At 35.7% G+C, this 11,562-nt stretch overlaps 2 protein-coding genes across 3 annotated transcripts; one reads left to right on the top strand and one right to left on the bottom strand.

The window, feature by feature from the left end:
• The first annotated feature begins 845 nt into the window (after positions 1 to 845).
• On the top strand, positions 846 to 5,523 carry LOC120086856 (putative RNA-binding protein YlmH). 2 transcript variants are annotated; one of them, XR_005484350.1, is made up of 10 exons: positions 846 to 1,056; positions 2,173 to 2,276; positions 2,570 to 2,701; positions 2,808 to 2,881; positions 3,014 to 3,119; positions 3,682 to 3,750; positions 4,000 to 4,064; positions 4,143 to 4,241; positions 4,840 to 4,969; positions 5,076 to 5,124. XR_005484350.1 is itself a non-coding variant. In XM_039043677.1 (10 exons), exons 1-10 carry the CDS (start codon positions 906 to 908, stop codon positions 5,136 to 5,138), a joined length of 963 nt encoding a protein of 320 aa, XP_038899605.1. In that variant the 5' UTR covers positions 847 to 905; the 3' UTR covers positions 5,139 to 5,523. The 2 variants fall into 2 exon arrangements, 1 of the variants encoding a protein (XP_038899605.1); XM_039043677.1 differs by having other exon boundaries at positions 847 to 1,056; positions 4,870 to 4,969; positions 5,076 to 5,523.
• A 613-nt stretch (positions 5,524 to 6,136) lies between these two features.
• LOC120086848 (probable bifunctional methylthioribulose-1-phosphate dehydratase/enolase-phosphatase E1 1) lies at positions 6,137 to 11,314 on the bottom strand. Its single transcript, XM_039043666.1, has 9 exons — positions 10,960 to 11,314; positions 9,863 to 9,999; positions 8,498 to 8,587; positions 8,176 to 8,331; positions 7,853 to 8,002; positions 7,670 to 7,771; positions 6,953 to 7,062; positions 6,747 to 6,865; positions 6,137 to 6,534 (listed from the first exon to the last, which is right to left on the bottom strand). Exons 1-9 carry the CDS (start codon positions 11,183 to 11,185, stop codon positions 6,443 to 6,445), a joined length of 1,182 nt encoding a protein of 393 aa, XP_038899594.1. The 5' UTR covers positions 11,186 to 11,314; the 3' UTR covers positions 6,137 to 6,442.
• Between the last annotated feature and the right edge of the window lie 248 nt (positions 11,315 to 11,562).

The following is an 11,562-nucleotide window of genomic DNA, read 5'->3' as shown; positions in this document are numbered from 1 at the left end:
AGAATTTACTCTTGCAGTTTGATAAAAACACTTTTAACTGTATCCAAACTATAGAGACCGAATTTGGAATTTAATCTAATTTATAACAATTACATAACACATGTTTTAATATTCTTAAAAAATTGAATTGAGTTTATAACCTGACATACTATATTTCTAAGTGTTTTTTTAATCTTTATTTAATATAATTTTGCATTTAAAATTTTAAAATTCAAATTCTGGATACAATGAAATATAAAAATGTTGTTTTCAGAATTTACATTTTTTGGATCACATAATCCGAAAACAGTTTTCAAAAACAGAATTCGGGTTGTCTGTCAAATACATACTCGTTAAACTCGGTGAACCTAAAAAATCCATAAATTTCTCACATCTTCCAAATTGGAAGAAACAAACAAACCAAAATAGTTCTCAAAATCTGCAGTGAAATGAGCTATGTAGTGAGCAATTTGATTTCGAGCAGAATGAAAAGGAGAAAATATCTATATGCTTCACCAAAACAACGATCTCATCAATAATATTGTTCAACTATTCGAAGTTCTCATAGCAATTATTAATCGATTAACCACCAACCTAGCATCATATTTGATCTCAATATGGTAGGAAAGGCGAAGGAAAATTTCTTAAACCCCTCATTAATAGATTGAGCTTCCGACAATTTGATAGACCATTAATAAAGTTCCAAAACCGATACACATGAAAGATTCAAGAGAGTCACGAACCACTCAACCTAATCTACTCCATGCTTGAGCTTGGCCGTCCAGCCACACTTATAGTTTTTATAGTCGACGTTTAAATATAAAATGTGATTGAAAGAGGATAAAAAGAACAATATATATAAAATTCAAAGTATAAGCACTAACCATAAAGTTTGGAACGCTTACGCACTAGCACTTGCACTAGCCATGGCCGCAACGAGCATTGGAGCTCGGTGGAGTCTAAGAAGAGCAGCTCAATCTTCGAGTTTCCGAAGTCCCCTTGCTGTCAATCTCAATAAGCTCTCCTTCCACGAGGCCCGCTTTCCCTCTTCTCCCTCTTCTCCTCTGGGGTCCTCAGGTTTCGATTCGCTTCTTCACCATTCCTTGTTCTTGAGCAATGCAAAACCCTCTCAATGTTATAGAAAAATATGAATTGTTACTGTTTGGTGGGCGGTTTATCCTTTAATTGCATCGTGATTGCTTGCTAAGATCAAAATAATCGAACACTTAGTTCAGGCGATTTTGCGATTTGTATTGGGTACCGATTAGAATTAATCTTCCGTTTCTGGACTTGTCTATAATGAGTTTAATTCCATTTTAAATGAATGACATAAAGGGTGACTGTAACCGTGATTGTTTCTATAGAAAGGATGGTGGCTAATTGAGGAGATAAGCCCGAGGAGTATTTAGTTGAGAGAGGATGATGGATGATTTAGGGCGTGTTCAGATTAGCTTTCTAAGTGTTTTTGGTGGGCAAAAAATGCTTTCCTTAAAATCTAGTTTGTTTCGTAAGTTATACTACATCATTTTTTAATAATCATATTGGTTTAAAATCATTTTTTTAAAGTTGATAATCCAAAAAAGTGATTTACCGGCAATCACTTTATGGTAATTTAGCACTATGTTTTAAGAAAAATGCTTTCTTAAAAAGTGTGTAAATTAGAACGTTTAGCACATTGTTTCCTACTGTATGAAGTGGCTGTAGCATTTCGCTTGTGCAGTTATGGTTTTCCTTTTGATGATGTCATTCAATTGTGAAAGAGATTTTTAGCTTAATATTAAGCTTGCAGGTGTTCCTAAAGGGTGCCTATTGGGTTTCAGGCCTCCACCTTCTGGTTGAGAACTTAGTAACTTAATGTCCCTGTTGTCTGTTGAAGCCCATGTGGGGCATTCGATAACTCAAATATCAGTAAAGGAGAATTATATGTTGAACTTGCAGATAAGCATAATAAATTTTGAGTAAAATAACCTTGGTTTGGAAAGAAGTACTTCCTCTTAAACTATGTATCCACCAGACTGTCTCCTACATCTATCAAATTCTTAATTTTTGTCACTTGCATTGTAACTCTAAAAATGAAAACATGGGATAAAGGAAAAGACTAAGTGCTTCTTCTAATCCTGAATGTTAACCCAAGTATTTTTACTTATACAATTCAATATTTGCATGCTAATAATCGTCCAAATGCCATTTCAGGAATATGCCAATTAGTGCAAGCTGTAAAGGGAGATATTGATGTTTTACTCAATGGAGTTGGAGATAAAGGTGTCATTGTCGACGTGAAACATATTCTTGTGATGGTATTGAATCCTGATAAACTTTTAATGACATGTTAGTATCCAAGACTAGAGCTTTAACAATCTTGTTGCACTATATTTTCTTTTTCCTTGCCTTCTTTAATCATGCTGTGAAGACTGAATAAGCACGACTCCACAAATTTCTATAGATTTGAAGGGAAAAAGCTAGTCCTTTTTCTTCCCCTTCCATTTTGATGAAATTTGTATAAGAAACATCAATATAGTAACCCCTTTGTCTCTTGGTTGTGACTTGTGAGGGATGATTCTTGTTCTTCACTCCTTTTGGTTTCATCTAGGCCAAACGTTCACTATCAAGACGAGTAGTTCTCCATACAAATTTTCTCACCCCACCTGTGGTGAAAGAGTCAATACTAGCTTTACAAAAACTAGCTGACGTGAAAGCAATAGCTCAGGGAGGATACCCAGAGGTGAAAATATAGAAGTTTTGCTTGTTTTCTTCAATTGGGGATTGGGTTTATGAATCTAAGATATATTGCTGACACCACACGTCTTTCAAGTTGCCAAAATCTTTAGGCAGAGCGCTGCCGGATTTCTGTTGGGCATGCAGATGAACTACTGAGTGATCCAGACATAGTTTCAGCATTGAGGTATCGTTCTTTAATCCTTCACTTTTGTCCATATATTTGAGCGGTAAAATCAATTACTATTTTGTTCTACTTCTTTTTGAAGGGTTTTTTATTTTTATTTTTATTTTATTTTTATTTTTATTTTTGTCCTAGTATCACAGGAAATTTTATGTTTCACCCTTGCTCACATGGGGACTTCCTTGGAGCAATTCTTGGAACAGGGATTGCTAGGGAAAAGCTTGGTGATATCATACTCCAGGTATCATTATATTCAGTATTAAGTATAATTACAACTATTTTGTTCTCATTCTTACTGCACATTTGATGCTTCATGTCCATTGCTATTGATGGTTTCTTTCTAATGATTTGTTATCTTATAATAATTGTTTGAACTTGTGACTCATGAAGTATTATAAACGCATTACACTTTGGTCATCTGTGGGTTGGTTTTATTTTGAGAAAGTATAAATTTCTCTGACAAATCCCAAAAACTGATGGTAAAAGTTGTGTTTTGGGTTATCATGCTCTTGGCGCCTACTGATAGAGTCCAAAAGTTTGATCAGAAATGTGAATATATTAATTTTATTTTTTCAGTCATTTCACGTGGAACAAAATTTATGAAAAAGATTCAGTTTAGATAAATGCTACAACGGCAAATTCCATGCCTTGTCTATTTCCAGAAGTAGCTTTGTGTAAAATTTGTAGGTTTTCGATAAAAAAATTTCCACATGGCTATCATGGCCAGTCTCTCTCTCTCTCTCTCTCCCTCTCTCTCTTTCCCCTCAGTAACAAAAGTTTGATCAGTGTTACCTTTTTTTCAGGAAGAAAAGGGAGCTCAAGTAGTCGTTGTTCCAGAACTTGTTGACTTCCTGGCATCATCACTGCGCAAGGTAGTGTCATTATCTTGGGTGGTTCCTTCTACATGACGTTACATAAATTAATATGTGAATGAAAAAATGTTTTACCGGAGATTTGGTCCTTTGCTTGCCTCCATGCCTCTTTATGGACTTCGTTTTCTTGTGTGTATTAAACAAATTAAGATATCTATTGGTGAGGCCTGCATGGCCGAATAGATAATAAAACTCTTTGAAAATTTTCTTCACCGATCTCTTTATTTGTTATGTCATTTTTAATTTCAGGTTGGCAATGTCACAGTTTCTTGTACGAGGATTCCATTGACAGCTCTTGATTATGAACCACCTAAGTATGAATTTATACCGGTAAATTTTGATATTGGTTTCCATGATTATTTTAATGTAGTGTTTTCTTATTTCATTTGCAGGACTAAGACATTTAAAACCATTGAGGCATCTCTTAGGGTGGATGCTCTAGCAAGTGCTGGATTCAAGATTTCTCGATCTAAACTGGTGGATTTAATCAGGTAAAGTTGCTTCCAGTCTTCTACTATCATATTTATTTCACACAATTAATGTTAGTATGGAATGAGTCAATTATCTATTTTTGTACCATATTGAACAAAAACAGTAACATTGTTCCTTCAGAGTTCCATTTTTCTTGGAAGTGTCAACCATTATATAAGAAGGATTAAACTTTTCAAATGGACAATTTGCAGAACTCTTGTCTAAGTTGCAATCCCTAAAGAGAAAATGTATAATTTTATAACATACTTTTTATGTTGACTTCTACGCAATAGTGCTTCTCTTCTATTCCCCATTTTTACTAGTGGAATGGAGCTGACTTAACCCAAAAGTGTACACCTTTTGCTCGAAACCAAAGAAAGCATTTGAGATTACATTAATTGGGTGATACATGACAAACTTTAATGTAGGTTTGCTTATATCTTTTGCTGATTTGCCTGTTTGAACTTAACTAATCTGAAACTTTAGACATCGTCTGTAGTATTTGTAGATGGTTAAATTGTGCCTTCATATGATGATGAATGATAAATTGACAACTTTCTTAAAGTTTCTGGGAAATAAGATGTTGCTATGCCTTATCTTCTATTTCTTTTGTGAAAGTGTATGAACCTGAAATTGTTACATGAGCAGTAGTGGGGATGTTCGTGTCAATTGGACGCCAATTACAAAAAATGGAACCATTTTGAAGACTGGTGATATTGTTTCTGTTAGTGGAAAAGGGAGACTAAAGGTGAGCTGAGCTTTTCCAATTGAATTGAAACCAAAACTAGTGGCACTGAGTTTGTAAATTCTTGAGCTTAGCATTTCTAACTTCTGGTTATTTTCCTCATATTCAGATTGGAGAAATAAATTCAACAAAAAAGGGAAAATTTGCTGTTGAGCTTATCAGGTATGTGTAAGCTCTGGTGATATTCAATCAGTTGGAGGTGAAATGGGTAAAGGATGTCATGGAACCTCTTTATGGGGTGAAATCAGGATTGCTTCCTTAGGAACAATAAAAGTAAGTCATTGTTTAACATGACATTAATCTGATTGTATATGTTAAAATCCGAACATGCATTCATCCATTCTTAAAAGTTTCATTGGGAAAATCTGTCTCAGCATTTCAATGCCAGGGCTTATTAGTTCTTTTGTTTTTGGGTTGTGTAATTTTCTTTCCTGGAATGAATTCGTTCGAACTGATGTAGTCTAAGGAGGATAAATGTAAGCACGAAGTTATAGCTTCACATTAACTATTTGTTTATTCAACGATTTATCTTATTTCCATTTCGTAATATGCAGTTATTGATGTGTAGTAGTTGGTGCATAAGTGTTTTTCCCCCTTAAATTTTAAGAGATAAAGGAATATATTGGTTGTGAGAAATTCATATTGTACCCCTGCAACGGCTAAGAGGGTGTTTGGCCTCGACTCAAAGTTGGTGAAATGAGCTATTATAGCTCTCTCTATGTTTGGTGTTCCAATTATTATAGTTGGTGTTTTAAACCATTATAACCTATATAATTAAGTGCAGTGTTACTATTTCAAACCATTTTTTTGCTACAATGTTTACTATTTCCTATTCATTTTATCTGGTCTTTGTTACAATGTTTATTATTTTTTATCAAGACTAAAATAGTTTGCATCTTAAATAGACTATTATTATCTCGACTAAAAATACTTCTAATACATACTATTATAACCTACAAACTAATATAACCGACAAACTATAACAACCACTAACTATAATAACCAACTCAAGGCATTTTATCAATTAGTCACAATATTAATAATTTTCAAACCAAGATTGGCAAAGATAAATCTAAATGATTAATGTTATTCCCAATTCATTGGCTAAATCTTTTGGCTTTAATTGGTGATTTGGACGTAGTTAAATAGTTCTTCTAAAGAATACCTAACGAATCAATGCTAAAATGGGCCATAGTATCTGTTATTTGCTTTACTTACAACACTTCAAAAGTGAAAAACTGGCATTTTGATCCGAGTTTTGTTACATAGGCTTGCCCTAGACAAGATTAAGTACAACCACTATTGTACATACAAAAAACATTTCTTCAGTTCAAACTTTAAACAACAATGGCTGAGGGAGAAAATGGGGGAAACTCTCTGAACGGAACAGTCTTTCAGGGTGAAGTTGTCAAGCTGTGATGTAATTGATCATTTGCAGGTTTCTTTGGATGTAATTACAAAATGTAGTTTCTCATTTCAGATTTCAGAGAAGGAAGTGATTGTCTGGAAGCCGTGATTATCAGGCAGTGGACCATTTCCTGGCCGGATTGAGATCGCCACCTGCAGCCCTGAAACGTCGTGGATTGCATTCGAAGAAGTATGAAATTAGTAAATCTGCAATTTTTTTGGAACTTTATATGATGGTTTTCACAAGAACTTTTCAGCCAAATGCAGTTTGGTTATAGCACGAATGGATTATAGAAAAGAAAAAGGGAGGTTTTTACTCATTTTTCGTCCATAAACTAACAACAAAGAGTAGCTAAAAGTACAGACTCATTACCTGCTGCTTTTGCTGCTACAGCTTCCTGACAGACATCTGTGATGAACAATATCTCTGATGGCGTATCAACTCCGACAGACTCCGAAATCTCAACATAACTGCTTATTTCTCTTTTGTTCCTGAGATACAATAGCAGTTCCACCATCATTTTTGTAATATTGAGTATGATTAAAACATGGAAAACAAAAAGAGCAGCAATTGGTTACCCCACAGCAGTGTCAAAGAATCCTGATAAGTATTTTCTTAGATCACCATAATTAGTCTTCCCAAATATAAGCCTTTGTGCCAACCTGCTGCCGCTCGAGTATATGTAGACCTGTTCGTGCCAGAAATGACAAGTTATTCCTGGTTCGTAATGTCTGCTGGAGAAATTTTGTTCAAATATCACCGGACTTCCAGATGAGAATGAAGGCAAATCAATCACAAGATACATCTATTATCATATAGGTTTGTCATCTACTAACCCAAGTATAAAATCGTCAGTCTTATCTAATAACTGAGTCTAGTTTTCCCTAAATAGATTCCATTGTGAGGAAAATTGTGAACACATCTGCAAAAATTTTGCTTCAAAGTGATTTAGGTAAGCTTGAGTATAGTCTTCTCTACGTACCAATGTGATTTAGAGGATTTAAAACGACATCAACTCAAATCTTGGACCCATTGAATTGGAAGAAATCAAGAAAGATCGTATTGATTTTATTGGTAATTACATCATTTCTTCCTCACTTGGGTCAATAGTTTGTTGAAAAAGGTTGGATCATTCTTCCACTAAAGCAAGACGTGAGTTGGGTTCTAAACATCTAGAGATAGTCCGGTCTAAATCTGGTGTGGGAGCAAGAGAATTGGGATGACCTTTCTCTAGTTAATCTCAAATAGCAACTTGTACAGGTTTTAACAAGAGTCAAGAGGGGTGATGGAATTACCTTAATGCCAGAAGCATGCCATCTCTCAAGCGCCTCTGGCACGTCGTCAAAAACCACTCCCTCCAATTCATTGCCTGAAAATCCTGTTCTCCATATATGACCCTGCATAGCTAGAAGTCAGCTCACCCAGAAAATCTGCCAAATGAATTGCAGTAAGATAATTGGACTGTTTTACTTCCTTACTTGCAATTGTTTCAAGGCAGTTATCTTGCGGTCAGCCTTTATCATTGCTTCAACATTAGCAACCAATGCTGCAATGACTTCCTCTTTCCCAGCATTATCAGGAGGAATAGGCACAGCTCCAGCAACTCCTTTCTCCAAGTCTTCTTCAACCTGAACACATTTTTATTGATAAACAGAAAATTCAGAAAACAACTCCCAAATAGCCTCTCAACTGCCGTAGCGCAAAGGCTGTTTTCCAGTCTAATTAAGACCAGGAATGCACAAGTAAATACTGTTGACAGAATAGATATTCTACAGATTGCAGCATAATAAAACAATCTTACTTGTGAACGCAACAACTTAATGTCATCTCGAGTTTCTGCAGTTTCATATGTTAAAATCAAATGCTTTCCAACATTATCACGAGCATATGGAAAGAGGACATCAGTAACAAAAGATATTGGAGTAGTAGTCCCTTCGATATCAAGAACTATGCAACGCTGCATCCAAAATATAAATGAGAAATGAACCACAATTGAAAAGAAGATTGAGCTCAAACTATAAAGAAACACTCCTAACCCAGATACAAAAATGGCTTACCTCAAAGGTAAATGAAAAGAATGAAAAATTAAAACCTCAAATCTTAAGCTTTGCAATTTTACTCACTGGCAATGATTCATTTTTATTATCTAAACCCTGGACCCCAGCCTTCACAGAAATGTTGCTTGAAATTCCTTTGATGCTCCCAATCCGACCCTGAGTTGGAGAAGACTAATCAATGCCTAGTTGATGAAGCTTAATAGCAGCATCAAAGAGATAGTGATAACAATCAGCCTGTAAAATCAAGTTATTGATTAAACTGAAACAAATGAAAGATTAAGACAGACTCAAAATCAATTTCTTGCAACTGTATGAAATCAGCGGTTTCGTCATCCACAAAGTTCAAAGGAACTTCTTGTTATCAAACAAATGGGGATGACAAGAAAAAGTATATACAGTGCTGAATAAACTTTAGATTTAAGGCGCAAAATCACATAACGAACTACTCCTTACATAAATTAATGCCACAACTATAATTATTGTCGCCGTGTTTAATAAAAAAACACTGTAATCATAAAATGTACAGGAGAAAGAAGAGAGGATCAGATATCCACTGAAGCTAAGTAAGAGCCATACAGACTAGCAAACACTTGATGTAGGGCTGTCTTGGGTTTTTCTATTCTCTGCACAGTTTCTGTGTTCTGTTTCTGTTTTAGCTTTAATTAGTTAGCTGGGTAGTTTGTTGTATAGGTTCTTAAGTACCTTGGAAAACCACATCCCAAAAGCCAGCTATTGAGGTGAGAGAGCAAAGCCACTTAAATATCACATTGGTCATCCCATTCTAACTAATGTGGGACAAAGGTAGCCCATACTACCTTGGTTCCTAACAATACCTCATCCCTGGAAAGCCGACGTCCCGGCGGCTAGACCGATGGTGCCTCACTCAGAAACACCCAGTCAGAACGTCGACAACTGACTTTGATACTATTGTTAGGTACTTGAGTACCTTGGAGAACCACACCTCAAGAGCCAGCTATTGAGGTGAGAGCCAAGCTACTTAAGTATCACATTGGTCATCCCATTCTAATCGATGTAAGACAAAGTTAGCCATACTACCTTAGTTCCTAACAATCTTTTGGGTTGTTTTACTTTTGTTATTTGGTTGTTGGAGGCTAGACTATAAATAAGGGCCTAAGGCAGCTCTCATAGTCTTTTAATATTCTGTTATTCTGTTATTTTTTTTATTTGGTTATTCGGTTGGTTCATCATGCAGAGATCAACTAAGTTAGTGTCTCGAGGTATAGGAGACATTGCTTGTAAGATAATAGGTCATAGCATTACTATAACTTTTCTCTCGAACTCAAGGACACAATTGTACAATCTATACAATAGATTCAGTTCAAGTAAGGTCATGATTAGCTTATAATTGGTTCATGATGTTTTTGGAGTCCTTATCCAGATCAGTATTGTACAGAGGACTGGTAACTATACCTTCATAAAAAGTGGTCCACAATCAAAACAGTTTGGGAGTTCGTATGAAAATGGTTTTGGAGGTGGTGAATATAAGATTGACCCAGCATAAGATAACTTGCAGGTGTCCTCACGTAGCATTCTCTCCTTCTTAACACCTATGTAAAATCCAACAAAAGAAAAAGAATATTAATCTAAATCCATGAATTCCAATCCAAGCAATCAATTTTTAGAGGGGAAAATAATAAAATAAAAAAAGAGAACAGGCTCTTTTTACCCTAATGCAAGGAGTTGAGTTGTACAAAATACCCTCTTGCCAAACAGAAAAAAAAATTTTAAAAGAAAAAAAAAGTGGAAAAGCAGCTGATCTTGCACCATGAAAAAGACACCCCATAGTCTAGTTCTCGATAGCTTGAACCCTAGCAAAACATTTTTGGTTCATAAGAAGAACAAGAATCTTCTTCTGCAAAAAGAAGGGGCAATTGGTTGAATTATAAGGTTACAAACAGCCAAGCTTGTTAGACAGAGAATAGTAGGGAATATTTCGGATGTGGCCAGAAGCACCGCATCCAAATTCATCATGTTTGAAAGTAACACACATGTGGTTGTGAGGAACGTATAAAGCACCTTAAATTGTTCAGTAAGAAAGCATTTAGTTCTAGTTTATGTTCTAGATTGAGAAGCATTTCAATAAGGATAGGATAGAACCAAACATTAGACTGATTAACTCTTGAGCATTCATTTTAACAGCACTCCTAAATACACCCTTTCAGGGTGGGTTAGATGGATGATTTTGAGACGGTGCTTCTTCAATGAAACACTTCTTCGAGAAACACTAATTAAGTGTTTGTCTAAAACCACTTTGGACCATGGCATCGAACATTACAAAAGTTAAAACAGCTTTCCCATTTTAGATTTCGTAGCAAATTCAGAGAAAGGAGAAGCAAACACAACTTACAGGGAAATCGGGGAACCTCGAAAATCACTTTCCCAAGAGACAAACAGATCCAATTAGCTCAATTGAAAGCAATGAAAGTAACAAAATGACCAGAAAATGCAAGAAAATAAAGAGGAAGAAAAGATTTGAAAGAGGGAGATAAAGATGGAGAAATGCCCACCAGAAGGCGACATAGCGATTAGCCGTCGTCTCTTGGGAATGGAGTAGTCGTGAACCGTGATCGCAATGCTGCCGCCGGTGCCGGAGACCCATCTAAGGCCGTCAAATTGGCGGGAGAGCTCCGATAATAGAGCCTTGGTGTCGTTTGCAGCCTTGCTCTCCAGATAAGCTTGAGAAGTCGTAGCCAATTTCAGTCCATTGACGGCCAGAGCTGAAGCCATTGCCATTTGAGCGATCCAATGAAGAGCAAAGGAGGATATAGAACGGATAAACCTTGGCTGGCCTTTCTTAGTGACATTCTACTTTAGTCTCTTTTATTTTCAAACTTTGGTTTTTGCATCTTGGTACTTCTAATGTATGTATAGTTTTTTACCGTCCGGAAATCAAGATTTGAAAGGTTCTTCAAAGGTATGTCTTGAAATAAATTCTATTTGAGCATGCTTTAATTAATAAATTAGAGTACTTATCGATCTTTGTCGCTTCCGCTGCGTGCTGGTACCATCCCAACAATTATTTTTAAACTAGTATTTTTAAGGGATGTTTAGGACCATGTGTGAAGTTGTGAAATCTGAAGAGTTATGAACTCTTGAAGTTCGACTTAATA

Source organism: Benincasa hispida, chromosome 1, assembly GCF_009727055.1.
Source record: "Benincasa hispida cultivar B227 chromosome 1, ASM972705v1, whole genome shotgun sequence".
NCBI classification, from domain to species: domain Eukaryota; kingdom Viridiplantae; phylum Streptophyta; class Magnoliopsida; order Cucurbitales; family Cucurbitaceae; genus Benincasa; species Benincasa hispida.
Note: the sequence above shows the minus strand (reverse complement) of the source record. Positions and strands in the feature narration are given on the sequence as shown.

What these genes read in the sequence shown, in the direction of transcription:
- LOC120086856 (XM_039043677.1), top strand. Translation starts at nt 906, where the DNA reads ATGGCCGCAACGAGCATTGGAGCTCGGTGGAGTCTAAGAAGAGCAGCT. An exon ending in TGAAACATATTCTTGTGATG is followed by an intron (nt 2,277 to 2,569) that starts GTATTGAATCCT and finishes GGTTTCATCTAG; the next exon opens with GCCAAACGTTCACTATCAAG. An exon ending in CTCAGGGAGGATACCCAGAG is followed by an intron (nt 2,702 to 2,807) that starts GTGAAAATATAG and finishes CAAAATCTTTAG; the next exon opens with GCAGAGCGCTGCCGGATTTC.
- LOC120086848 (XM_039043666.1), bottom strand. Translation starts at nt 11,185, where the DNA reads ATGGCAATGGCTTCAGCTCTGGCCGTCAATGGACTGAAATTGGCTACG. An exon ending in TTAAGTTGTTGCGTTCACAA is followed by an intron (nt 8,003 to 8,175) that starts GTAAGATTGTTT and finishes AAATGTGTTCAG; the next exon opens with GTTGAAGAAGACTTGGAGAA. An exon ending in CTGCCTTGAAACAATTGCAA is followed by an intron (nt 7,772 to 7,852) that starts GTAAGGAAGTAA and finishes CTAGCTATGCAG; the next exon opens with GGTCATATATGGAGAACAGG.